Here is a 26,925-nt window from a genome sequence, read left to right as displayed (position 1 = left end):
TATTATCTATATTCCAGTGTTTAGGCTTGTTCACAGCAAAGATAAAGATGTAGCTCTAACTCACCAACAGCCAATCAGAATCCATCCTGCTGTAACGAGCTCAGCGATTAAGGAGACGATAAGCAGAAGGATATCGAGCGCTGCTGTGAACGCTGATATATTATCGGTATAGTTATCGATCTTGGTGTGAACGGGCCTTCACAGTGGTAACAACACGGGCCTTTGACAGGAAGTTAATGCAGGGGTTTTCAACCGTTTATGATCATCCTCATGCGAGGGAAAATTTAAAAGCATCTATCATTTACAAACACCCAATTTATACTCTGTAAAAAAAAAAAAAGTTAAAATGTAAGTTTCTATTAAGGTGCATTAATATGAATTTCTCTACTCACTACAGTAGTGTTATTTACTTATCTGTTTATTTAACTTTAATCTACTTTTTATTTATTTGAGTACATTTGTATTTATTTTAATCTATAAAAAATGTAATAACCAACTTAAAAAAAATCAAATTTTTTATTCCTTTATTTATATAATTAATCTCATTGTTTTATTGATCTATTTTTTGCCGTTTTCTCTGGACGCATCCCTGGCCCTGTCGGTCACCTGAGAACCCCAGTCGGTCCCCTGAGAACCCCCGTCGGTCCCTGAGAACCCCTGTCGGTCCCCTGAGAACCCCCGTCGGTCCCTGAGAACCCCTGTCGGTCCCCTGAGAACGCCTGTCGGTCCCCCGAAAACCCCTGTCGGTCCCCTGAGAACGCCTGTCGGTCCCTGAGAACCCCTGTCGGTCCCCTGAGAACGCCTGTCGGTCCCTGAGAACCCCTGTCGGTCCCCTGAGAACCCCTGTCGGTCCCTGAGAACCCCTGTCGGTCCCCTGAGAACCCCTGTCGGTCCCCCGAAAACCCCTGTCGATCCCCTGAGAACCCCTGTCGATCGCCTGAGAACCCCTGTCGGTCCCCTGAGAACCCCTGTCGGTCCCCTGAGAACCCCTGTCGGTCCCCTGAGAACCCCTGTCGATCCCCTGAGAACCCCTGTCGATCCCCTGTCTGTCCCCTGAGAACCCCCGTCGGTCCCCTGAGGGCCCGGTCTGAGAACCCCTGTCGTTCCCCTGAGAACCCCCGTCGGTCCCCTGAGGGCCCGGTCTGAGAACCCCTGTCGTTCCCCTGAGAACCCCCGTCGGTCCCTGAGAACCCCTGTCGGTCCCTGAGAACCACCGTCGGTCCCTGAGAACCACCGTCGGTCCCTGAGAACCACCGTCGGTCCCTGAGAACCCGTCAGTCCCCTGAGAACCCCCGTCAGTCCCCTGAGAACCCCCGTCGATCCCCTGAGAACCCCCGTCAGTCCCCTGAGAACCCCCGTCGATCCCCTGAGAACCCCCGTTGGTCCCCTGAGAACCCCCGTCGGTCCCCCGTCGGTCCCCTTAGAACCCCTGTCGATCCCCTGAGAACCCCCGTCGGTCCCCTGAGAACCCCTGTCAGCCCCTGAGAACCCCTGTCGGTCCCCTGAGAACCCCCGTCGGTCAACTGAGAAGGCCTGTCGGTCCCAGAGAACCACTGTCGGTCCGAGAGAACCCCTGTCGGTCCCCCGAAAACCCCTGTCGGCCCCTGAGAACCCCTGTCGGCCCCAGAGAACCCCTGTCTGTCCCCGAGAAGCCCTGCCGGTCCCCCGAGAACCCCTGTCGGTCCCAGAGAACCCCTGTCAGCCCCTGAGAACCCCTGACGGTCCGAGAGAACCCCTGTCGGTCCCCCGAAAACCCCTGTCGGCCCCTGAGAACCCCTGTCGGTCCCAGAGAACCACTGTCGGTCCGAGAGAACCCCTGTCGGTCCGAGAGAACCCCTGTCAGTCCCCTGAGAACCCCCGTCGGTCCCCTGAGAACCCCCGTCGATCCCCTGAGAACCACCGTCGGTCCCTGAGAACCCCCGTCGGTCCCATAGAACCCCTGAGAACCACCGTCGGTCCCTGAGAACCCCCGTCAGTCCCCTGAGAACCCCCGTCGGTCCCCTGAGAACCCCCGTCGGTCCCCTGAGAACCACCGTCGGTCCCTGAGAACCCCTGTCAGTCCCCTGAGAACACCCGTCGGTCCCCCGAGAACCCGTCGGTCCCTGAGAACCCCTGAGAACCACCGTCGGTCCCTGAGAACCACCGTCGGTCCCTGAGAACCCGTCAGTCCCCTGAGAACCCCCGTCAGTCCCCTGAGAACCCCCGTCGATCCCCTGAGAACCCCCGTCAGTCCCCTGAGAACCCCCGTCAGTCCCCTGAGAACCCCCGTCGATCCCCTGAGAACCCCCGTCGGTCCCCTGAGAACCCCCGTCGATCCCCTGAGAACCCCCGTCGGTCCCCCGAGAACCCCCGTCGGTCCCCCGAGAACCCGTCGGTACCTGAGAACCCCCGTCGGTCCCAGAGAACCCCTGAGAACCACCGTCGGTCCCTGAGAACCCCTGTCAGTCCCCTGAGAACCCCCGTCGGTCCCCTGAGAACCCCCGTCGATCCCCTGAGAACCACCGTCGGTCCCTGAGAACCCCTGTCAGTCCCCTGAGAACCCCCGTCGGTCCCCCGAGAACCCGTCGGTCCCTGAGAACCCCCGTCGGTCCCTGAGAACCCCTGAGAACCACCGTCAGTCCCTGAGAACCACCGTCGGTCCCTGAGAACCCGTCAGTCCCCTGAGAACCCCCGTCAGTCCCCTGAGAACCCCCGTCAGTCCCCTGAGAACCCCCGTCGATCCCCTGAGAACCCCCGTCAGTCCCCTGAGAACCCCCGTCAGTCCCCTGAGAACCCCCGTCGATCCCCTGAGAACCCCCGTTGGTCCCCTGAGAACCCCCGTTGGTCCCCTGAGAACCCCCGTCGGTCCCCTTAGAACCCCCGTCGATCCCCTGAGAACCCCCGTCGGTCCCCTGAGAACCCCTGTCAGCCCCTGAGAACCCCTGTCGGTCCCTGAGAACCCCTGTCGGTCCCCTGAGAACCCCCGTCGGTCAACTGAGAAGGCCTGTCGGTCCCAGAGAACCACTGTCGGTCCGAGAGAACCCCTGTCGGTCCCCCGAAAACCCCTGTCGGCCCCTGAGAACCCCTGTCGGCCCCAGAGAACCCCTGTCTGTCCCCGAGAAGCCCTGCCGGTCCCCCGAGAACCCCTGTCGGTCCCAGAGAACCCCTGTCAGCCCCTGAGAACCCCTGACGGTCCGAGAGAACCCCTGTCGGTCCCCCGAAAACCCCTGTCGGCCCCTGAGAACCCCTGTCGGTCCCAGAGAACCACTGTCGGTCCGAGAGAACCCCTGTCGGTCCCAGAGAACCACTGTCGGTCCGAGAGAACCCCTGTCGGTCCCCCGAGAACCCCTGTCGGTCCCGGTCTGAGATCCCCTGAGTGAAGGTGTTGTGTGTCTAACCTCAAAGTCGGGGTCCGTTTCCCAGTCGTCTCCTCCCTCATCCACTGCCACAGCGACAGACTGACCTGCGGATGCCTTCCACATCTGACACACACACACACACACACATTATACTCCTGCGGATGCCTTCCACATCTGAGATGAGCACACAAAAACACATTTACACTCCACAAAAACACATTATACTCCACTAAAACAAATGTGAGGCATCTGGTGACTGAAACGCATCAGATTCGCTCACTATTAAGGGTGTCACTCAACTGTGAACTCGCACAGGATGACGCCTATCTAACGTTAGGCTCCTAGATGGCGTTGGATCTAGTTAGTCATCATCCCTACACCTATCATTACTACAGAACTGATATTTCTAAGCAATATGTGACCACGCGACACATATACGAAGGTTTAACATCCACACATCAATGAAAACATCAAATAAAGCGAAAATAAATGTGAACTGCTGAGAAATCAGCGCTCGTGTTCTGATGCCCGAAGGGTTTGCGCGTCTCGCCTTTGATTTAAAACATGAATAATCACACCTTTAAACTTACGCTGCACTTCGATGGTCTTCTTAATGCAAGTATTAGGTAAATACGTCTTGATAATAGTTATAAAGAGAAAAGTCGTCAGTTTTCCTGGCCACCTTGAGTCCTCCACTTCCCACTTCCTGCTCCAGAAGGACCGCACCACCTGCGCCGGGAGCGAGGGACTCCGGAGCTTTCACAACCACTGAGGCTTTCTGCGTTTACTGCCATCAGCAACATCTTTAGTACACGTTATTTTATTTTTTATTATTTCATATGATATCAGAAAACCATTATCTGACTCAAGATCGGGCTGAGATAAACGTAACGCGAAGAAAAGCGGCGTTACTCACACAATTCCCCCTCCTCATATAATAGTACGACCGAACTGATACTGAACGGAATGAACAGCTCCACTGGCGCATTCCAGGTACAGGAATCCAAAGAGTCGATTCCATGAGTCGATCCGAACTAATATGTTCGAGCCATTTGTGACAGAGAAGTCTATTTTCAACGGGTCTCTTGTGTGCGAAGAACACTTTAGCTCACTTTTAAAAAAAAGTATTTGTTATGTAAATAATATAGTTTTAAAGAATATACTTCAGTGCGAACTGAATTATTTTCTGACACTTTAATTGTATGTTAATTGCAATTAAATGAAAATGTATTAGAGTTTGAATTTATATTAAACTAAATTAGCTAACCAGATAGCTTTTTTGACTCTCTTAGGTATGACAAGTTGGCATTAAAATAAAAAGTCTATTTTCAAATTTAAATTACGCTTTATGTGACTGCAGCAGCGCTGGCCATGTGACCAAAAGCACAAATCCCATTGGTTGGCCAGCTTTACCCACAGTGCGAAGGAAAAGAGATTAGAGCACTTCATCAACCAATCAAACATTTTTATTTATTTTTTTAGCTTTCATATTGCCGGTTAAAAAATTCCTCAAATCAAGACCGAAATGAATCTTGTCACAACACAGACGAAGATCTCTTCATATTATACGTCGAAGCTGTCAGAAGGTTGTGTGTTGCAAGACGGCTTACGATGTGATTTACAACAGAATCCTATTCGCATTTATTCTGCTGCTTGAAAATTGCAAACCATACTTTCAAAGCCTTGTTATAATGTAAGACATGAAAGTGTAGTTACAAAACCAGTGTGTGCGTACAAACCATCATCATCCTCATAACAGCTACACAAATGTGCTCTAAGTGCTAAATGTGCCTTAACATCAGTAGCCTTAACTAGCTCAGCAACAACACACGTGTGCAGGGCCTCAACACATTACACTGGCATGATTCAGCATGTTGCTTTTATATGTACCTTTTATAGCATGTTTAGCACATTGCTAGCTAACACCATTTTTACTCATTAGGGGCCAATCACTGAAGGTGTGTAGGCACCTCTTTTATATTCATTAGTATTCTCTTAATATTATTATTCCGCTTCTTCTCCCTCCGCTCTTGAAAGGTTTTGGTTTGTGAAGGATTTACTATTTCTTTTGCTTGCATCATTTGCCTGTTTCTGTATTTGGTCTATAAACTCTTCGCTTGTCAGTCTCAAAGGGCTAAACTTATTGCACTTCAGTTATAAACAAGGCAAGAAAAACCTCTTGAGATGAAACAAAGGAACAACCATCCTCCTCTAGTTTGATCAAAGTAATAAAACTAAACCTTGGTGCTCAAATTATTTTATACTACAATTATTTGTATCCAGTAGGGGAAAATGAAATCAAGTGAAAAATAAAGCTGCAAGCAGCAATTAAGAGGCCAAGCACAAAGAAGGCATGATAAGTCATGCCAGAAAAAAAAGGTTGCGCTTTAGCCAGTCTGATTTCAGGCAGCTGATAGAACCGCTTGTGGGAAAGTTATGGAATTTGGCACACAGATAGAGGACAGTCTGAAATGTCACTATTGCAAATTAAGAGTCTCTAACTCAATCGCTGTAGCGCCACCAACTGTCCAAAGTTGCACTTGTGTTTATTTTAATAACCTTTGAACCGTAAAGGCTAGAAACAAAATTATTTTTCCTCTGATTCCTTGGCTCAAGATGATTGGATTGCACGAACATCAAACCGTTCTCAAATACAGCGCAAACGAATTTGATGAAGGGCACGCCAAAATGAATGTGAGGCTAAATCTCTGCAACTGTTTCGCGTTTTCTGACCAAACTTGGTGTGTGTTATGACCCCCATGGCCTGAGGAAACCTGCACAGTTTCGGCGCAGTGCCATCTAGTGGTCAGGAGATATGAAACATTTACATTTTTGCTTATAACTTCTGAACGATTTGGCCAGAAATCACAAACCTGGTCTTTTTAGATTTGGTGCAGCAAGCCGAGCGATACCCAACTCTCTAATATCGAATGAATTTTGCTGGATACAATTTATGGATTTCGTGTCGATAGACAAAACTGTTTTCATATACCGAACCTACAAATTTGATTGCTAATGCCAAAACGACCCTGAGGCTGCATCTCTGCAATGCTTTGGCATTTTGACACCAAACTTTGCCTGTGTTACTGTCACCTTACTCTGACCACAACACATCCGACTGGCTAAAGCGCAACCTTTTTTTTCTGGCATGACTTATCATGCCTTCTTTGTGCTTGGCCTCTTAAAGGATAATTCCGGTATTTAACACTTTGAGTCTATTTTCTAGTTTGTTTTGGATGAACTAGAGTGGTGGACTTAGAAATTTTGACGATGGGTCCTGTCTCGACTTTTTTAATATTTTAGAATCGCCTCTGAGCGCTTCAGAGTGGATGTCTATGGGCATGCTCAAACATGTCCTTAAAACAACCCTTAACGTTCGTTTTCAAAACTGTGCAACTCACCGAGTGGTTAGTGGTGTTCGTTGATGATTAAAAACAAATATATCGGCGCAATGTATGCTTTCAATCCGTGTTATTTGCTATATTGGAACTATTTTTTCAGATACCTCACAACCGCGTATAAACTTCCGCTCGATATTTGAGTCTGAAGCGTTAGCACACCCCCGACCACTTGATGGCGACAACCACTTTGCCGCAGTTGCTCAGCTCACGCTAGCCTTCTGAGAGACGGAGAACCGAGCGAAAAGACTACAACCAAATGTAAACAGACCCCTTTCCGTTTCCGGTAGCGCAGTAATATCAACGAGCACTGAGTCCTCCAGCAGACATCAATGCGATTTAAAAAAATGGCTAATAAAACACGACAGAAACTGTATTTCGCTACGCTACTTGTTTTGGAACATCAACGAACACCACTAACCACTCGGTGAGTTGCACAGTTTTGAAAACGAACGTTAAGGGTTGTTTTAAGGACGTGTTTGAGCATGCCCATAGACATCCACTCTGAAGCGCTCAGAGGCGATTCTAAAATATTAAAAAAGTCGAGACAGGACCCATCGTCAAAATTTCTAAGTCCACCACTCTAGTTCATCCAAAACAAACTAGAAAATAGACTCAAAGTGTTAAATACCGGAATTATCCTTTAATTGCTGCTTGCAGCTTTATTTTTCACTTGATTTCATTTTCCCCTACTGGATACAAATAATTGTAGTATAAAATAATTTGAGCACCAAGGTTTAGTTTTATTACTTTGATCAAACTAGAGGAGGATGGTTGTTCCTTTGTTTCATCTCAAGAGGTTTTTCTTGCCTTGTTTATAACTGAAGTGCAATAAGTTTAGCCCTTTGAGACTGACAAGCGAAGAGTTTATAGACCAAATACAGAAACAGGCAAATGATGCAAGCAAAAGAAATAGTAAATCCTTCACAAACCAAAACCTTTGCTAATTATATGTAGCATCTGAACACGTGCATTGTTGACACACGGAGAGGACTTGTGCTCTTTTTGCTCCTATAACATTGCATTGTCCAATCAACTTGTCATCTATTCTGTTTCTTTAGCCTATTTAACACATAACAGTGATTATTACTGAAACTTGTGTTTGCAATAGGTCACCATTAATTTAACTCCTTAGTAAATAAACACTCTTCTATTGGAGGTTTTGACAGTTCTTTATTTCCTTTTATAAGGCTGATGGATCCCTGCATATATATATATATACACAATATATATATATATATATATATATATAAACACAAGAACTTGCTATATTGAGAGCTACACCAAGAAGGGGAGAAGGTAACATCATAAACAACACTGACAGGTAATCAAAAAAAAGAAGGGAAATGAGGAAATGTCTAACAGCACAACTGGATGACATTGAATGAGAAGGGAAGGGTGTTGATCGCAACTAAGAACCTGACCTAATAACTTAAACCTAATTTAAAAAAAATAATAATAATAAAAAAACAAAAAAACACAGATTTCACACACAGTGTATTTTAAATAGGTTAGGTGGAGAACCATTTACCATAAATATTTTTAAGGAACCAAGATATATATAAAAAAAGTGATTTATCAACAACAACAAAACATTGTTAGTCTCTCTTTTTAAATGTATTCTTTCTTTTCATTCTCTGCTTGATTTTCTTTTTTTCCCCTCTCCAAGGCCGACTTCTCCCAATAAAGGAAAAATGATCAAAGCCCAAAAGATACGAGTTAGTATAAAACTAACAAATGATTGGAACACCACAATCAACGCATCACAAAACAAACCCACAGACACACAACAGCAAAACACATTATCTTCATCCAAGAAACTGCTTCAGTGCGAGTCTTCTTCAGTTTTCCTCGGTGCTCGTACTGTATCAGCACAAGTAATGATCATCATAACCATCAGAATAACTTCACAGTGTGGTAGAGAGTGAGGTGAGAGCAGGAGAGCTTTGTAGAAGTTCACATCGGGAGAATTCAAACAAGATCATAATAACAAACAGAATTAGGAAACCCAATAGTTCATAGATAGTATACAAAAAATCGCCACGTTTAGGTGCTTGTCTTTCCCATCACACTGCTCTGGGAAGGCATTGATTGGCTAGAAATGGGACTAGATGGTCCGATGTATCGTTCAGATGAGAGAGAATGGCCATATGCTGACAGAAGTGACCTGACATGGTGTTTTCTCATCAGGGAAAGCGGATAGTAGCCAACAGAATAACGTGTGAGCGGTTAGGTTCGTTGCCGCAAGGCTCGCCTCTTCCTATTGTAGTAGTGGTGTAGGCCAGTCTGTCTGGAGTAGTTCATCATGTAGTTTTGTTTGCGAGTGCTGTGAAGAGGAAAACAGAGGCAGGTTGGGTTAACGGCGAGTTCCCCTGTGCAATCTGTCCTCTGAGGCGTAACAACTATTCACATAGTACTACAGAATCAAATCGATTGTTCACTCGAAACCTCAAACACTGCCGTCGGTCCTTTAGAGGATCTCAATTGTTTAGCAATCGACAGAGACTTTGACTGAAGACATCTAGAGCAGTGCTTGAGGTTGGAGCTTGAGGAAAGACTGACAGATGGAAAAAGAATAAATAGACCAAACGTAACAACAGTGAGAGGTTGTGAGTAGGAGAGACAGACAGACAGACAAGAAATAATAATAAAAATAAAATGTGGAAAAGATTCTGAGAGTTGCTATTGCTTAGCCTGTCATTGCCTCTTCTGTCCGTCAGGTTGGGACCAATGAGCCAGGAACGCAGCCAGGACAGGAATGGGCGTCTGCAAAGCATGAAGGGACAGGAGGGTGGGAGATGGAGCTGTGATGAAGGTGAAGGACCGGTGAAAGGGATCTGTGCTAATCTGTGAGTCTTTAGCGGAGATACAGCCATGACACACCAAGTTAGCAATGGCTTATGGACAAATACGATGACCTGGGGCGGGTTACTAAGCATGCAAACAAATATAGTGTTTGATTTAACTGTACCCACATATACCATTGGACATTTATTCATACTTGTTGAAAGGCTTTTGTCACCATGATATAATTATACCCTTTAAAAATTCAAACAACTTCATTATTATAGTGAAAACAATTTTAAACCGCAGGTTTCATATGCAATGCAAGTCTTTTCCATTCTGTCAATGTGGCTTCAAGTTGTAGAATGACGGAGATGGAGATTAACCTCATACAGTATCACACCACAATGGGACTCATGAAGTTTGGGAACTGACTCCCTGAATTGTGATCACTGTGTGAATTAAGGTTCGGAAATGGATTGCTTCATTCTCAAGTCATCTGTCCACCCATGGACAAAAGTATTGGGAGACACATCTCAATTCTTGAATTCAGGTGTTTCAATCATTGCCACAGGTGTATAAAATCAAGCACCAAGCCATGAATTTACAAACATTTGTCATTCTGAAGAGCTAAGTGAATTTAAGCGTGGTACTGTGGTAGGATGCCACCTTTGCAATAAGTCAGTTTGTGAAATCTCATCTCTGCTAGATATTCCACGTCAACTGTAAGTGGTATAATTGGAAAGTGGACGCGTTTAGGAGCAAACACTACACAGCCATGAGGTGGAAGACCACATAAAGTCAGCAACATTTGCAGCTGATTATAGATGAAGAGTTCCAAACGTCCACCGGCATTATTATCAGCACAAATACTGTGCGGCGGGAGCTTTGTGGAGTGGGTTTTTATGGCTGAGTAGCAGCATGCAAGCCTCATTTCACCGAGTACAACGTCGGGTGGCGTGGCATAAAGCAGAAACTTCTGTGGATCTGTGTTCTGTGGATTGAAGACTCACGCTTCTCTGATTGGCAGCCCGATGGGCGAGTCTGGGATTGGTGTAAAGTGTGCTGGAGGAGGGATACTGGTACGGGGCTGTTTTTCAGGGGTTGGGCTAGGTGACTTCCAGTGAAAGTAAATCTTAATGCTTCAGAATACCATGACATTCTGGAAAATGCTTTCAACTTTGTGGGAACTGTTTGGCGAAAGGCTTTCTTTCTATTTCAACATGACTGTGGACCTGGGGCAAGAAATGGTTTGATGAGTTAGGTGTGGAAGAACTTGACTGGCTCGCACAGAGTCCTGACCTCAACCCCATCCAACACCTTGGGATGAACTGGAATGGAGATTGCGAACCAGGCCTTCTCGTTCAGTATGAAGCCTTCCCAGAAGAGAGGACGCTGCTAAGTGGGGACCAACTCCACATTAATGTCTATGTATTTAGATTGAGCTGTCATTGCAGTTCCTGTTGGTGTAATGGATAGGTGTCCCAATACCTTTGTCCATATTACACTCTTTTGAAATTTTCTAGGGACGCCTGTACATCTGCATACTTATTCAAATCTAATCAGCCAATCATGGTTCCTGTGAGCTCATGGCCTTAATCTTGGAATTACAGCGTCCTTCGGTGTCTCACACACTCCCCAAATCTCAATCCAACAGATCATGTTCTAGATCAGCAGAGGTGTATCATAAACATGTAGCTGACAAATCTGCAGCAACTACATGCATGTCCAGGCTGTCCTGTCAACATGGACCAGAATCTATCAGGATTGTTCCCAAGATCATGCTGAATCAATGTCCTATCCTAGGAACCCAGGCTATTCTGGGGGGAAAGTGTGTCCTACACAGTTTCAGAAAATGTTCCTAATAAAGTGACCAGTGAGTGTATGTTGAGTCTTTCATTACACTGTATTGCCTCACTATATTGCTTTGTGTTTGACGTGTGTAAGGAGCTCAAGTATATATTTATTTCTGACACTCCAGCTGTACAGTATATTGTTGCAAACTGTCAGAATCTCCAGTGACCTGGATGACCTGTTTCTATACAAACACCTGTCCGTAATGCTAGTATTTGATTAATTATTGTCTAAAACCAAAAACTAAATGAAATGTTAGATCTATTTTGGGTGACATTAACCTCCAGCTGTGTAGGGGAAAGAGTCCTTAGATTAGGGTAGGATACTGGGAACGACAACAATGGAAACAACACACACAGTACACACACACACACAGTTTGGGTTATTAATGGAAATCCAATGGAAATCTGATGGAAATCTAAAACTGATATTCCCTACTGGTACACTAAAGGTATAAATGACAATTATAAATATAACAGTCTTAAAGTACAGTAAATGTTTGACTTTTGGACAGTACCTTACATTGTTACAACTTCCACCTTCAGATTAGTTCCAGTGCTGTGGGGGTTACACTTATTTCCAATAGTCCAAATTAGACATTTGACTTACTATGAGTAACTGTGCATCTCCATGTCAACTAGCAGTCATTAGAGTATTAGTAGACTGTCTGATTAATATCTACTGACACTTTATTTTGATGCTCCTTAACAGGCATTCTACTGACTAGAAGGAACTTTGCGACTACTAATCAACTTATTCTACTAACTCGAATCTAACAGTCTACTAATACTCTAATGAAAGTTTGACATGTAGTTGGAAAGTTACTTATAGTTAGTAGAATGTCTAAAGTGGAGCATTGAAATCAAGTGTAACAGCTGTGGGATAGTCTTCAAGAAGACAATATATTGGTAAAAGCCAATGAACCTACTGTGTGTGTGCAATTTTAATACAGTCACCTAAATGATAATGAACTTTAGGTAACTTTTTAACGTGCTGTTTCCTTCATGTATGGGATGATGAGGTCTATAGTGATGCACAAGACAGGCTCATGAGGCGAGGGACGACCAAAAGCAGGGAACAGTGGTGCATTCTGGGAACAGCAAAGCACTTACCTGACACTACAGCCATGCCATAGGGAGCAAAATACAGAAGAGAGGAAAGGTTATAAGATGCAGGACAGGGCTGCTGCTGGCTTGCACAAAGATCTGGGGGTGGAAGAACCCTGACCTGCATCAGCAGGACAGGAACGGGAAAGGTGGAGGTGAGGAACGGGAAAGGTGGAGGTGAGGAAAGGGAAAGGTGGAGGTGAGGAAAGGGAAAGGTGGAGGTGAGGAAAGGGAAAGGTGGAGGGAGGTAAGGAACGGGAAAGGTGGAGGTGAGGAATGGGAAAAGTGGAGGGAGGTGAGGAAAGGTGGAGGGAGGAGAGGAACGGGAAAGGTGGAGGGAGGTGAGGAACGGGAAAAGTGGAGGGAGGAGAGGAACAGGAAAGGTGGAGGGAGGTAAGGAACGGGAAAGGTGGAGGTGAGGAATGGGAAAAGTGGAGGGAGGTGAGGAAAGGGAAAGGTGGAGAGAGGAGAGGAACGGGAAAGGTGGAGGTGAGGAATGGGAAAAGTGGAGGGAGGTGAGGAAAGGGAAAGGTGGAGGGAGGTGAGGAACGGGAAAGGTGGAGGTGAGGAATGGGAAAAGTGGAGGGAGGTGAGGAAAGGGAAAGGTGGAGGGAGGAGAGGAACGGGAAAGGTGGAGGGAGGTAAGGAACGGGAAAGGTAGAGGGAGGTGAGGAACGGGAAAGGTGGAGGTGAGGAACGGGAAAGGTGGAGGTGAGGAATGGGAAAAGTGGAGGGAGGAGAGGAACGGGAAAGGTGGAGGTGAGGAACGGGAAAGGTGGAGGTGAGGAACGGGAAAGGTGGAGGTGAGGAACGGCAAAGGTGGAGGTGAGGAAAGGGAAAGGTGCAGGTGAGGAAAGGGAAAGGTGCAGGTGAGGAAAGGGAAAGGTGGAGGTGAGGAAAGGGAAAGGTGGAGGTGAGGAAAGGGAAAGGTTATTGCAGAGCAGCAGAGGACGGTGGAGTGAACATGTGAACATGTGAGGGGTGACAGTGATGAGAGAGAAAGAGAGCGCAGTGTGAGGACAAGAACTTGAGTGAGAGGGACGGGGCAGAGATATGTGTAGAAACAGGAGTGTGTGTGTGTGTGTGTGTAGGATGAGTTCAGCCAGTGTTTAACGTCTACTGGCCAATGCAGAACCATGTAGAAACTATGGTACTATTAATGAACAAACTTCATTATTTTTAGCCCGATGGGAGAATGTACGGTCAAATGAAAACACCTGTTTCAGAAGTGTCAGTAAAGTACTTATGCTGAGAGATTATACTGATGTCTGAGGGAAGATGGTTCATTGTCTTGTTTATTAGTCTGAGTACTCACAGAATGACTTCCACATGGTCCAGTGCCCACTGATCATGACCTGCGCCCTCATGGTGTGGCTGCCACCATCGCAGCTGAACACCCCTCACACGAGCCTCCCTACACACACACACACACACACACACACACACACACATCAATCACAGAACAATAGGCAAGAATTACTCATAGCATGCAGGTATAATGATGTTTCTTGACAGCAATTAGTTGTTCCAAACAGGTGCACAAAATATTGTAAAACAGCATCACTGATTTCCCATCAAGCTCAGGGTCTGTGTAAGAACAAGTGGACATGTTTAAGACTTTTGTAGAGTGTGAGGGATGGGAGAAAGAGGACCACTGAAGCACAACACGTATAATCTTTGAGACATCCCAATTAAGGACCCGTCTGGTTCATAGACGACAAGGAAAGTATATATTCGGCTTAAGAAAGGACAGATCTTTGCACGTATACAACAGAAACACAATGAGTCCATTCTCTTTATATCCATTCAGAGAACAGCACACATATTGTTTATGCCACAACAATGGATGACAGTTCAAACATTCAGAATAATGCAAGTAAGCATTCGGCACATTGTCTGTGTTACTTTGGAAGTCTTTTGGAAGTCATTAATGCATCTGTAAAACTTTGGAATGTTAAAGTTTGCAAATAACTGCAAATCGCTGGATCGGAAAGGCACCAAAGTGCAATCACATTGAGAACCGAGACCAGACAATTTTGGGAGGAGCTCAGAGCTGGGCGGCTTCTGAGACCGTAACCGCAGCACACATTCCCTGTGAGGCTCCTCCATCTGTGAGCTCCAGACTACAAGGAGCTTCTCAGTGCTCATGGAGTTCATTCCGCAGAACTTCATGCTCAAAAAGTGCCAACTTCGGTACCAAGTCGGGACTGAAATTGAAAAAAATGTGATGATACCAGCATTTCCCTCTAGCATTTTGAGTGCTTTTGAATGGATTCTTAAACATTGTGATTGTGTTGACAATGGCCAATCAGAGACATATATGTTGAGCGCGTCAACACAATGGCCAATCAGAGACATATATGTTGAGCGCGTCAACACAATGGCCAATCAGAGACATATATGTTGAGCGCGTCAACACAATGGCCAATCAGAGACATATATGTTGAGCGCGTCAACACAATGGCCAATCAGAGACATATATGTTGAGCGCGTCAACACAATGGCCAATCAGAGACATATATGTTGAGCGCGTCAACACAATGGCCAATTAGAGACATATATGTTGAGCGCGTCAACACAATGGCCAATCAGAGACATATATGTTGAGCGCGTCAACACAATGGCCAATCAGAGACATATATGTTGAGCGCATCAACACAATGGCCAATTAGAGACATATATGTTGAGCGCGTCAACACAATGGCCAATCAGAGACATATATGTCTCTGATTGGCCATTGTGTTGATGCGCTCAGCGTATATGTGGACAACCAGTGGAAGAGTTCAGGGAAACTTATGGTGTGTTCATACGATTTGATTAAATCGAACTCTGGTGTGATTTCTCTGTTAGTGCGGTTCATTTGAGCAAGTGTGATCGCTGCCATCTGAACCAACCAAACAACCAAACAACGAGTTCAACGAGCGCATTTAGTGCCGACAAACAGCATTGTTTTAGATCTTTGGTAAGTTCTGCCGCAATATATGTAAAAAAAAGGTATTTTTTATGTCCGGCGTTAAAAATGACAGTGTAAATGCTTAGCAAATAAGGACTAAAACTAATTTATTTATTTTTTTGGTCCAGACCAAAAGAACAAAGAGAACCGAACTACAAGTGTGAACATATTGCATTCAAGGTATACATTTGATCAGTCGAGGCATTGTTAGCACCTGCTCTACTGTACAGAAGCAACAAACAAGAAAAGTGATTCAACATTATTCGTAACATTATTCTGTGTGTGATACGTGTTTGCAGACTCACAGTGGGATGTTGTAGGACACTCTCTGGGCTTTGATGAAGTCTTTCGGCTGGTGTTGGGCAATGACGTGCCAGCTAACTCCATTATTGACGCTGTACTGGAGAAGCACGGCCCGGTCCACGGTATCGGCCTGATCCAGAGCAGTGTTACAGCTGTCTGTCTGAGACACACTGCCTATCTGTAGCACGAACATGATCTTACTGGAGGAGAGAGATGAGCAGAGGATGGTGGCTGACGGTATTAAAAACACATGAAAACAAATGGATGTCTTGAACAGTGGTGGGGGTCACTCATTACAAGTAACTTACGTAATCAGATTACTTTTTCAAGTAACTAGTAAAGTAACGCATTACTTTTAAAATATACAACAAAATATCTGAGTTACTTTTTCTAATAAGTAAGGCAAGTTACTTTGTTTTCCCCTTTATTGACTGACAGCTCTTCTGTCCTAATGTTGAGACAAATCGAAGTGCAGAGGCGTTGTGTTCATGATGGTTATTGTAGTTCTAGATTAAATGTAAGCGTGGATTTACTCATCTCACTTGCACAAAAAAGATTCAATATTCCTCAAAATGAATAAAATCAGTGAAATGCAGAATCAGAACACTATGCAAACCTCAAATAACTAAATATGTTAAATAAAACATACATTTTTATGCATTTAATCTCACTTTATTGACCAAAGTACTTGCTTCTGACCTCCGATTTTTCAGTTAAACCATAAGCAAAAATGACTATATGTTTTTGTTGTTAAAGTAAGTGTTAAATTTGTTTCTCCTGCATCCTCTTCTTCTGTTACCCAGAACAGCAGCAGCTGAAAGGTTTGTTTGAGCAGCGCCCTCTACTGAACACTACTGTACTCTACAGGAGTAAATCTGCATTTCCTTCAGTCTGAGGCTTATTATTTCACTTCTGGTGTGAAAGGGTCTTTACATTTCCCCAAAAATATATCTTTTTTGGTATAAAAAAACAAGCCCAGCCCAGGTGAAAAAAAGTAACGCAAAAGTAACGTAACACATTACTTTTCTAAAAAAGCAACTAAGTAACGCAATTAGTTACTTTTTAAGGGACTAATGCAATATTGTAACGCAATACTTTTCTAAAAAAGTAACTAAGTAACGCAATTAGTTACTTTTTAAGGGAGTAACGCAATATTGTAACGCAATACTTTTCTAAAAAAGTAACTAAGTAACGCAATTAGTTACTTTTTAAGGGAGTAACGCAATATTGTAACGCAATACTTTTCTAAAAAAGTAACTAAGTAACGCAATTAGTTACTTTTTAAGGGACTAATGCAATATTGTAACACATTACTTTTCTAAAAAAGTAACTAAGTAACGCAATAAGTTACTTTTTAAGGGACTAATGCAATATTGTAACGCATTACTTTTCAAAGTAACTTTCCCCAACACTGGTCTTGAATGGATTTTCTGCTCTACCTGGCGCGGGTCAGATCCAGAGGTCTAGTGATGGCCTGTCTCATCTTGCAACCGTTGAAGTACAGCGAGTCTCCGTGAGCGTGAGGAGAAAGCTGACCGCATCCACTGCCCACTCCACCACCCTGAATCTCACTCCAGCTCTCCGGAGACACCGAGCCCGACTCAAAGTTATCCTTGATCGAGCTGGGCAGTTCAGTGCTGGACAGAGAGCAGTCGTCACCTGAGAAAGACAAGACCTGGTCCTGTTGGTTCTGTCGTACAGGAAACATCATGGAACCACAGAGTCAGAGAAAACTGATACCCACCATGATGGCCTTCGTCGCAGATGCAGACGGGTCCGCTGGTACAGTAGCCATGACCACTGCACAGACCGGGACACGCTTCCCCGATGTACACGTGATCCACACCCCAGCTGGAGCGCTCGCCGGCCGCCTCGTGCTGAATCCAGCGGAACTGAGTCGCACTGAACGCACACACACACACAGAGACAGAGATTCAGACTGTTTCACCAATCAGAGCACAGTGTGCTTTTCAGGAGGAGGGGCTTCACAGAGACAGGAAGTAAACAGAGCGTTACTGACAGACTGGGAAGAGAGGAGCCGCAACAATGGAGAATATGAGGAGAATAATCAACATTCAAGCAGGAAAACCTGTTCTAGTAGAGCCTGAAAACAACATCAAAACAGGGCATAATATGGCTGTAAGGGATCATTTATAGGGACCTAATAAGCCGTACCCAGAAGACACATGGTCAGGCAGCTGAATGGTGACTCTGGTCCAGGCCGAACTGTTGACAGGACTGTAGATCGTGGACTCGTGGAACTGGAAAGGTGAGCAGCCCATGTTGTTGACGGATGATGGGAGACAGGCGGACTGGACTAGCTGCCACATGTCTGACCTGTGAAACACAAGCATTTTATTACTAGATAACATGTTTCCACTTACTTTCTATTTCTACACTGTATACAGACAAACGTGCAAAATGGAAATAACAATGGCTGCAAACTGCAGTGACTCTGAAGACGACTCAATGAACCGCGGTTTTAGCCAACGTTCCCATTAAGCTATGGAAATATTATTTCTGAATGTACAAAACATCTTTAAAAAAACATAAAATGTTTTCCTTTTTTTTTTCTTGGTTACATGAATGTTAAAGGTGCAGTGTGTAAGATTGACAGCTGGCGGTTTGAAATACGGATTGGAGAGGGTTGTTTCCGCCAACTGGCAACCCTGGGTGTCGAAACACTATTGGGTAAATTTGCAGTGGGCGGAGTCACACAGACCGAAACAAAAATAGACATTTCACACATTTCAAAGTAAAATAACTGGCTGTAATATTGTTTTTCAGAGAAACGAGTATGTGAACTTAGCATGTTTCCTAAATATCTGCAAACATCAGTGTCACTTTGTCTGGACTGTGCGGGATGTGTTTGAATGAAAGCAGAGAATACAGGAACTCTCTAGCAGTGTGAATGAACACAAACACACACACACACACACACACACACACACACTCACCTGGCATCCTTCCTGTACTGTAGAAGCACTGAATGATGATCATCACATCTGTCTGCCTCACAGCCGACCACAATCTAAAGTGGACAAAGACCCGTGTCACTGCATATATAAGTGTGTTTATACGAGAAACCTGAGTGACATCAATCATCTTGAGCTCGAACCTTGAACTGTAAGATGTATCCAGGCTGAACGATGAGTTCACGGGTTGCCAGGATGTTGTGTGAGCCGTCTTGATTCTTGTTGGGCCAGTATAAGTGGAACGAGGGGTTCCCGCAGAAGCCGGCCGTGCGAACAGCGTTGGGATAGAAGCTCCAGCTCTCCTCGTGAGAGACGCCCTCTGAGGAACGACAACATCACGTCACGAAAACATGCATCTGACGATTCTAGGATCACTGATTTAACTCTGGGGTCTGAGGTGTTCTGACACGCTCTGGCATTTGTGCTTATTTCTGTTACTCGTAACATTCTCATGGCTAAAGTCTGATTACACTGTATTTAGCACAAACTCTGCTACAATAACATGTGAGCAGTGTGTATGTAAACGTAAATTGCGTTTATGCGTGGTTTGTGAAAAAACAATAAGGCCATAAAACCCGTACTGATTATTTGTTCACAAGGCTTTTGAAAATTGTATCATGCAGTCTCGAGTTTTTGCTTCAAAGCGATGTGAAAATCATCCTGCCCACTCATTCACATAAAACAATATATTGATTTAAAATTTGTAAGACATGTTTTGTGTAAGAAAGCTGTACGCGAGGAGGGCGTGAATCATCATGAATATTGAGGTGTTTCACATCTGGGAAGACAAAGACCCTCCCCTAATGGCCCTATCAGGTGGGACTGTGAGGGAACTCGAACAAAGAATGTGGAGAGATTAAACTTCAGGATCCTAGTGGAATACCACATGCCGACTGACCGTCATCGAAGGTGTCCAGCAGGGAGCTGGGGTTGATGTCGGACCCTCCCGCGAGGATGTTGTCTAAAGCCCACTGAGCTCGATCCGAACTGGGCCGAACCAGGCCGGAGCGCAGAGAGAACGGCTGCCACCAGCGCAGACGCGTGCCGTTGCTCAGAGCTCTCTCCGGCAGCACGATGTAATCTCTCCTCACCGACACGTACTTCTGATAGTCCATCTCATGGAGCAACGTCCAGGACACACCTTACAGAGAGCACACGAGGACATCATTACACCTGTGTTCATCTGTCTTTAGTGTGTAATGTTGCTGTTTGAGCATGAAAACGCTGATTTATTCTCTATATCAGAGTCAGTGTTTCTGAACTCCTGAAACGCCTCCATTGTAGTCTTGAGTTTCTTCCGGGAACGAACACGTCACAATATTCCTCATTAAATACTATAATGCTTTTCAGAAGGAGGGGGTTCATAGAGACAGTAACTAAAGACTTTGAGAAGGGCATAATATGGCCTCTTTGATAAAAGTGAATCTGAAAATTATTGTGAGTTTCTGTTTTTACGAATGAAACATACCTCCATCAATAGAATAATCCAACAAGACGCCCTCTTTCCGACAGGTTGGGCGATGACACAGCGTAACATTCTCCTCACTGCCGATTTTAGCCCAATACTCCACAAATCTGGAACAGGCACAAGTTATTAATAAGAGAACACACTTACAGTTACTGCCTCTTACAGACCCTAAAACCTGAGCAACATTCCCATTGCATTAATAGCTGGCTCCTATTTGTACTTGGTAACCAAATAATCACAATCTATGAATGTTCTTTTTGTTTTCATAATCATAAACTAAATATTGCAAAATTACATGACTGACATTACCCTAATACAGCATTAAATACAATGTAGAAATTCCATCAGACTTGATTATAATAATCATAAATAAATCAAACTTTATAGCTGAAAATGAAAAGCATAAAAGCCTCATAAATTGTGTTCCGTTAATGCAGTATATCTGCATGCGTCACAGAAAGTCTGTCTTCCACAGAAAGTCATTTAAAAGTAAATTCTCATTTTGTAAATTCTCAAGTCCCGGCTCACACTGAAGAGAGCCTGAGGTTAACGGAGATTTGTTTGCTTATTGTTTATTTATTATTGATGTGCTCTGCTTCATGAACATTCTAGGGGGGGACTGTATCCTACTTCCGTAAAGAAAACTTTCCTGTCTAACCAAAACAGGTGAGTGTTGGGAACGTTCTGTAAAGCATAACGTGCTGTGTCTGAACAGCTCAGCATCACAGCATCTCTCTGAGATCTGAGGCCGTCAGAGGAAGCTGTTGATGTCTGTGAAACTGTCTGACATACAGTGGGCCCGATCATACACCCAGCGCAAGTGTGTTCTGCTAGTTTCAGCCTGATGCGGTATTCATCTTTTACGTCCTGCACCACGTTGTTTAAATAGCAAATGCATTTGCACCATCTGTTGCCCATGGGCTGCTGGTCTGAGAACCAGGTGTGTGTTCAGGCGCATTGATGGACCGTTGCTATTTTTTGTTATTTAAAGGACGCATTAGTAATATGAGCCTATAGGTGGGTCCATAACGCGCGTCTACAATCTACTTATTACACACACTCTGCTTATTACACACACTCTGCTTATTACACACACAAGTTATTACACACAGTCTGCTTATTACACACACAGGGACGTGCAGCAGCACACAAACATGCCAAATATTACAAATAAAAGGATTACATGTAAAAGATTATTATTGTGTACATAAAGATATGGTGGATCCGGCTTTTCCCTAGATGGACTGTTTGCACTTTAACCACACACACACACACACACACACACACACACACACACACACACACACACACACACACCGTTATAGACCATGCGCCGGGAGCGCCGACCATTTTTTACCGTCGTTAAACTAGCAACAGTGGATTCGCACTTGCGGCGTGCGCTTCAGACCATGCGCTTAGATTGTTAAATTAGGGCCCAGAATGTTATGTGTGTGACACATGTGTAGTGTGTGTAGTTACTTCGCCCCGCGCAGGTCCAGATCTCTGGTTACAGCCTGTCGGGCCCCGGCCCCGCTGAAGTACAGAGCCGTTCCCTCCACCAGTACCCCACAGTCCATACAGGGAGACCCGCCCTCCAGCGCCTGCCACTGCGGCCCGCGGGCCCCGACCCACTCGAAGCGCTCCTTCAGCGACGCCTGCGGGGGACAGCGAGAGAGTGAGGTGTGTGTGTGTGTGTGGTGTGTGTGTGTGTGTGTGTGTGTGTGTGTGTGGTGTGTGTGTGTGGGGGGTGTCTGTGATGGTGTGTGTGGTGTCTGTGATTGTGTGTGTGCTGTCTGTGATGGTGTGTGTGATGGTGTGTGTGATGGTGTGTTGTGTCTGTGATGGTGTGTTGTGTCTGTGATGGTGTGTTGTGTCTGTGATAGTGTGTGTGGTGTATGTGATGGTGTGTGTGATAGTGTGTGTGGTGTCTGTGATGGTGTGTGTGATGGTGTGTTGTGTCTGTGATGGTGTGGTGTCTGTGACAGTGTGTGTGGTGTCTGTGATGGTGTGTGTGATGGTGTGTTGTGTCTGTGATGGTGTGTTGTGTCAGTGATAGTGTGTGTGGTGTGTGTGATGGTGTGTGTGATGGTGTGTTGTGTCTGTGATGGTGTGGTGTCTGTGACAGTGTGTGTGGTGTCTGTGATGGTGTGTGTGATGGTGTGTTGTGTCTGTGATGGTGTGTAGTGTCAGTGATAGTGTGTGTGGTGTGTGTGATGGTGTGTGTGATGGTGTGTTGTGTCTGTGATGGTGTGTGTGGTGTCTGTGATAGTGTGTGTGGTGTCTGTGATGGTGTGTGTGTGTGGTATCTGTGATGGTGTGTTGTGTCTGTGATAGTGTGTGTGGTGTATGTGATGGTGTGTTGTGTCTGTGATAGTGTGTGTGGTGTATGTGATGGTGTCTGTGATGGTGTGTTGTGTCTGTGATGGTGTCTGTGATAGTGTGTTGTGTCTGTGATAGTGTGTGTGGTGTATGTGATTGTGTGTGTGAAGGTGTGTTGTGTCTGTGATAGTGTGTGTGGTGTATGTGATGGTGTCTGTGATGGTGTGTTGTGTCTGTGATGGTGTCTGTGATAGTGTGTTGTGTCTGTGATAGTATGTGAAGGTGTATGTGATGGTGTGTTGTGTCTGTGATGGTGTGTGTGTGGTGTATGTGATGGTGTGTGTGATGGTGTGTTGTGTCTGTGATAGTGTGTGTGGTGTATGTGATGGTGTGTGTGATGGTGTGTTTTGTCTGTGATGATGTGTTGTGTCTGTGATAGTGTGTGTGGTGTATGTGATGGTGTGTGTGTGATGGTGTGTGTGTGTGATGGTGTGTTGTGTCTGTGATAGTGTGTGTGGTGTATGTGATGGTGTGTGTGATGGTGTGTTGTGTCTGTGATGGTGTGTTGTGTCGGTGATAGTGTGTGTGGTGTATGTGATGCTGTGTGTGATGGTGTGTTGTGTCTGTGATGGTGTGTTGTGTCGGTGATAGTGTGTGTGGTGTATGTGATGGTGTCTGTGATGGTGTGTGTGGTGTATGTGATGGTGTCTGTGATAGTGTGTGTGGTGTATGTGGTGTATGTGATGGTGTCTGTGATGGTGTGTTGTGTCTGTGATAGTGTGTGTGGTGTATGTGATGGTGTCTGTGATGGTGTGTTGTGTCTGTGATAGTGTGTGTGGTGTATGTGATGGTGTGTGTGATGGTGTGTTTTGTCTGTGATGGTGTGTTGTGTCTGTGATAGTGTGTGTAGTGTATGTGATGGTGTGTGTGATGGTGTGTTGTGTCTGTGATGGTGTGTTGTGTCTGTGATGGTGTGTTGTGTCTGTGATGGTGTCTGTGATAGTGTGTGTGGTGTATGTGATGGTGTCTGTGATGGTGTGTTGTGTCTGTGATAGTGTGTGTGTGGTGTATCTGATGGTGTGTGTGATGGTGTGTTGTGTCTGTGATGGTGTGTTGTGTCGGTGATAGTGTGTGTGGTGTATGTGATGGTGTGTGTGATGGTGTGTTGTGTCTGTGATGGTGTGTTGTGTCGATGATAGTGTGTGTGGTGTATGTGATGGTGTGTGTGATGGTGTGTTGTGTCTGTGATGGTGTGTTGTGTCTGTGATAGTGTGTGTGGTGTATGTGATGGTGTGTGTGATGGTGTGTTGTGTCTGTGATGGTGTGTTGTGTCAGTGATAGTGTGTGTGGTGTATGTGATGGTTTCTGTGATGGTGTGTGTGATGGTGTGTTTTGTCTGTGATGGTGTGTTGTGTCTGTGATAGTGTGTGTGGTGTATGTGATGGTGTGTGTGATGGTGTGTTGTGTCTGTGATGGTGTGTTGTGTATGTGATGGTGTGTGTGATGGTGTGTTGTGTCTGTGATGGTGTGTTGTGTATGTGATGGTGTGTGTGATGGTGTGTTTTGTCTGTGATGGTGTGTTGTTTCTGTGATAGTGTGTGTGGTGTATGTGATGGTGTGTGTGATGGTGTGTTGTGTCTGTGATTGTGTGTTGTGTCTGTGACAGTGTGTGTGGTGTATGTGATGGTGTCTGTGATGGTGTGTTGTGTCTGTGATAGTGTGTGTGGTGCATGTGATGGTGTGTGATGGTGTGTTGTGTCTGTGATGGTGTGTTGTGTATTTGATAGTGTGTGTGTGGTGTATGTGATGGTGTCTGTGATGGTGTGTTGTGTCTGTGATAGTGTGTGTGGTGTATGTGATGGTGTGTGTGATAGTGTGTGTGGTGTCTGTGATGGTGTGTGTGATGGTGTGTTGTGTCTGTGATGGTGTGGTGTCTGTGACAGTGTGTGTGGTGTCTGTGATGGTGTGTGTGATGGTGTGTTGTGTCTGTGATGGTGTGTTGTGTCAGTGATAGTGTGTGTGGTGTATGTGATGGTGTGTGTGATGGTGTGTTGTGTCTGTGATGGTGTGTGTGGTGTCTGTGATAGTGTGTGTGGTGTCTGTGATGGTGTGTGTGTGTGGTATCTGTGATGGTGTGTTGTGTCTGTGATAGTGTGTGTGGTGTATGTGATGGTGTGTTGTGTCTGTGATAGTGTGTGTGGTGTATGTGATGGTGTCTGTGATGGTGTGTTGTGTCTGTGATGGTGTCTGTGATAGTGTGTTGTGTCTGTGATAGTGTGTGTGGTGTATGTGATTGTGTGTGTGATGGTGTGTTGTGTCTGTGATAGTGTGTGTGGTGTATGTGATGGTGTCTGTGATGGTGTGTTGTGTCTGTGATGGTGTCTGTGATAGTGTGTTGTGTCTGTGATAGTATGTGAAGGTGTATGTGATGGTGTGTTGTGTCTGTGATGGTGTGTGTGTGGTGTATGTGATGGTGTGTGTGATGGTGTGTTGTGTCTGTGATAGTGTGTGTGGTGTATGTGATGGTGTGTGTGATGGTGTGTTTTGTCTGTGATGATGTGTTGTGTCTGTGATAGTGTGTGTGGTGTATGTGATGGTGTGTGTGTGATGGTGTGTGTGTGTGATGGTGTGTTGTGTCTGTGATAGTGTGTGTGGTGTATGTGATGGTGTGTGTGATGGTGTGTTGTGTCTGTGATGGTGTGTTGTGTCGGTGATAGTGTGTGTGGTGTATGTGATGGTGTGTGTGATGGTGTGTTGTGTCTGTGATGGTGTGTTGTGTCGGTGATAGTGTGTGTGGTGTATGTGATGGTGTCTGTGATGGTGTGTGTGGTGTATGTGATGGTGTCTGTGATAGTGTGTGTGGTGTATGTGATGGTGTCTGTGATGGTGTGTTGTGTCTGTGATAGTGTGTGTGGTGTATGTGATGGTGTGTTGTGTCTGTGATAGTGTGTGTGGTGTATGTGATGGTGTGTGTTGTCTGTGATGGTGTGTTGTGTCTGTGATAGTGTGTGTAGTGTATGTGATGGTGTGTGTGATGGTGTGTTGTGTCTGTGATGGTGTGTTGTGTCTGTGATGGTGTCTGTGATAGTGTGTGTGGTGTATGTGATGGTGTCTGTGATGGTGTGTTGTGTCTGTGATAGTGTGTGTGTGGTGTATCTGATGGTGTGTGTGATGGTGTGTTGTGTCTGTGATGGTGTGTTGTGTCGGTGATAGTGTGTGTGGTGTATGTGATGGTGTGTGTGATGGTGTGTTGTGTCTGTGATGGTGTGTTGTGTCGGTGATAGTGTGTGTGATGGTGTGTTGTGTCTGTGATGGTGTGTTGTGTCTGTGATAGTGTGTGCGGTGTATGTGATGGTGTGTGTGATGGTGTGTTGTGTCTGTGATGGTGTGTTGTGTCAGTGATAGTGTGTGTGGTGTATGTGATGGTTTCTGTGATGGTGTGTGTGATGGTGTGTTTTGTCTGTGATGGTGTGTTGTGTCTGTGATAGTGTGTGTGGTGTATGTGATGGTGTGTGTGATGGTGTGTTGTGTCTGTGATGGTGTGTTGTGTATGTGATGGTGTGTGTGATGGTGTGTTTTGTCTGTGATGGTGTGTTGGGTCTGTGATAGTGTGTGTGGTGTATGTGATGGTGTGTGTGATGGTGTGTTGTGTCTGTGATGGTGTGTTGTGTCTGTGACAGTGTGTGTGGTGTATGTGATGGTGTCTGTGATGGTGTGTTGTGTCTGTGATAGTGTGTGTGGTGCATGTGATGGTGTGTGATGGTGTGTTGTGTCTGTGATGGTGTGTTGTGTATTTGATAGTGTGTGTGTGGTGTATGTGATGGTGTCTGTGATGGTGTGTTGTGTCTGTGATAGTGTGTGTGGTGTATGTGATGGTGTGTGTGATGGTGTGTTGTGTCTGTGATAGTGTGTGTGGTGTATGTGATGGTGTGTGTGATGGTGTGTTTTGTCTGTGATGGTGTGTTGTGTCTGTGATAGTGTGTGTGGTGTATGTGATGGTGTGTGTGTGATGGTGTGTTGTGTCTGTGATGGTGTGTTGTGTCTGTGATAGTGTGTGTGGTTTATGTGCTGGTGTGTGTGATGGTGTGTTGTGTCTGTGATGGTGTGTTGTGTCGGTGATAGTGTGTGTGATGTATGTGATGGTGTGTGTGATGGTGTGTTGTGTCTGTGATGGTGTGTTGTGTCTGTGATAGTGTGTGTGGTGTATGTGATGGTGTGTGTGATGGTGTGTTGTGTCTGTGATGGTGTGTTGTGTCGGTGATAGTGTGTGGTGTCTGTGATGGTGTCTGTGGTGTATGTGATGGTGTCTGTGATAGTGTGTGTGGTGTATGTGATGGTGTCTGTGATTGTGTGTTGTGTCTGTGATAGTGTGTGTGGTGTATGTGATGGTGTGTGTGATGGTGTGTTGTGTCTGTGATTGTGTGTTG

The 26,925-nt window shown here is 45.4% G+C and overlaps 2 protein-coding genes across 3 annotated transcripts in view; both read right to left on the bottom strand.

Annotated features, from left to right (window-relative positions):
• LOC130079361 (src substrate cortactin-like) overlaps positions 1–26,925 on the bottom strand; it is a 97,633-nt gene that overhangs the window by 17,813 nt on the left and 52,895 nt on the right. Inside the window, exons 1-2 of one of the 2 annotated variants that reach the window (XM_056244601.1) lie at positions 3,929–4,079; positions 3,378–3,461 (exon numbers count right to left, since the gene is read on the bottom strand). In XM_056244601.1, coding sequence (XP_056100576.1) covers positions 3,378–3,461 — 84 coding nt within the window. In that variant the 5' untranslated portion in view covers positions 3,929–4,079. Of the gene's footprint in view, positions 1–3,377; positions 3,462–3,928; positions 4,080–26,925 lie in introns of those variants that run through there. The other variant, XM_056244602.1, reaches the window with a different exon arrangement.
• reln (reelin) overlaps positions 8,216–26,925 on the bottom strand; it is a gene marked incomplete at its 5' end in the record, with an annotated part of 86,479 nt that continues 67,769 nt past the window's right edge. The window contains 11 exons of the mRNA XM_056244599.1: positions 8,216–9,062; positions 13,796–13,894; positions 15,739–15,936; positions 17,176–17,395; positions 17,481–17,638; positions 17,912–18,073; positions 18,694–18,767; positions 18,855–19,030; positions 19,610–19,852; positions 20,180–20,286; positions 21,659–21,834. Coding sequence (XP_056100574.1) covers positions 8,966–9,062; positions 13,796–13,894; positions 15,739–15,936; positions 17,176–17,395; positions 17,481–17,638; positions 17,912–18,073; positions 18,694–18,767; positions 18,855–19,030; positions 19,610–19,852; positions 20,180–20,286; positions 21,659–21,834 — 1,710 coding nt within the window. The remainder of the gene's footprint in view (positions 9,063–13,795; positions 13,895–15,738; positions 15,937–17,175; positions 17,396–17,480; positions 17,639–17,911; positions 18,074–18,693; positions 18,768–18,854; positions 19,031–19,609; positions 19,853–20,179; positions 20,287–21,658; positions 21,835–26,925) is intronic.

Source organism: Rhinichthys klamathensis, unplaced genomic scaffold, assembly GCF_029890125.1.
Source record: "Rhinichthys klamathensis goyatoka isolate OS25496 unplaced genomic scaffold, OSU_Roscu_1.1 h1tg001016l_1, whole genome shotgun sequence".
NCBI lineage: Eukaryota > Metazoa > Chordata > Actinopteri > Cypriniformes > Leuciscidae > Rhinichthys > Rhinichthys klamathensis.
This window is presented reverse-complemented; position numbering and strand designations above follow the sequence as displayed.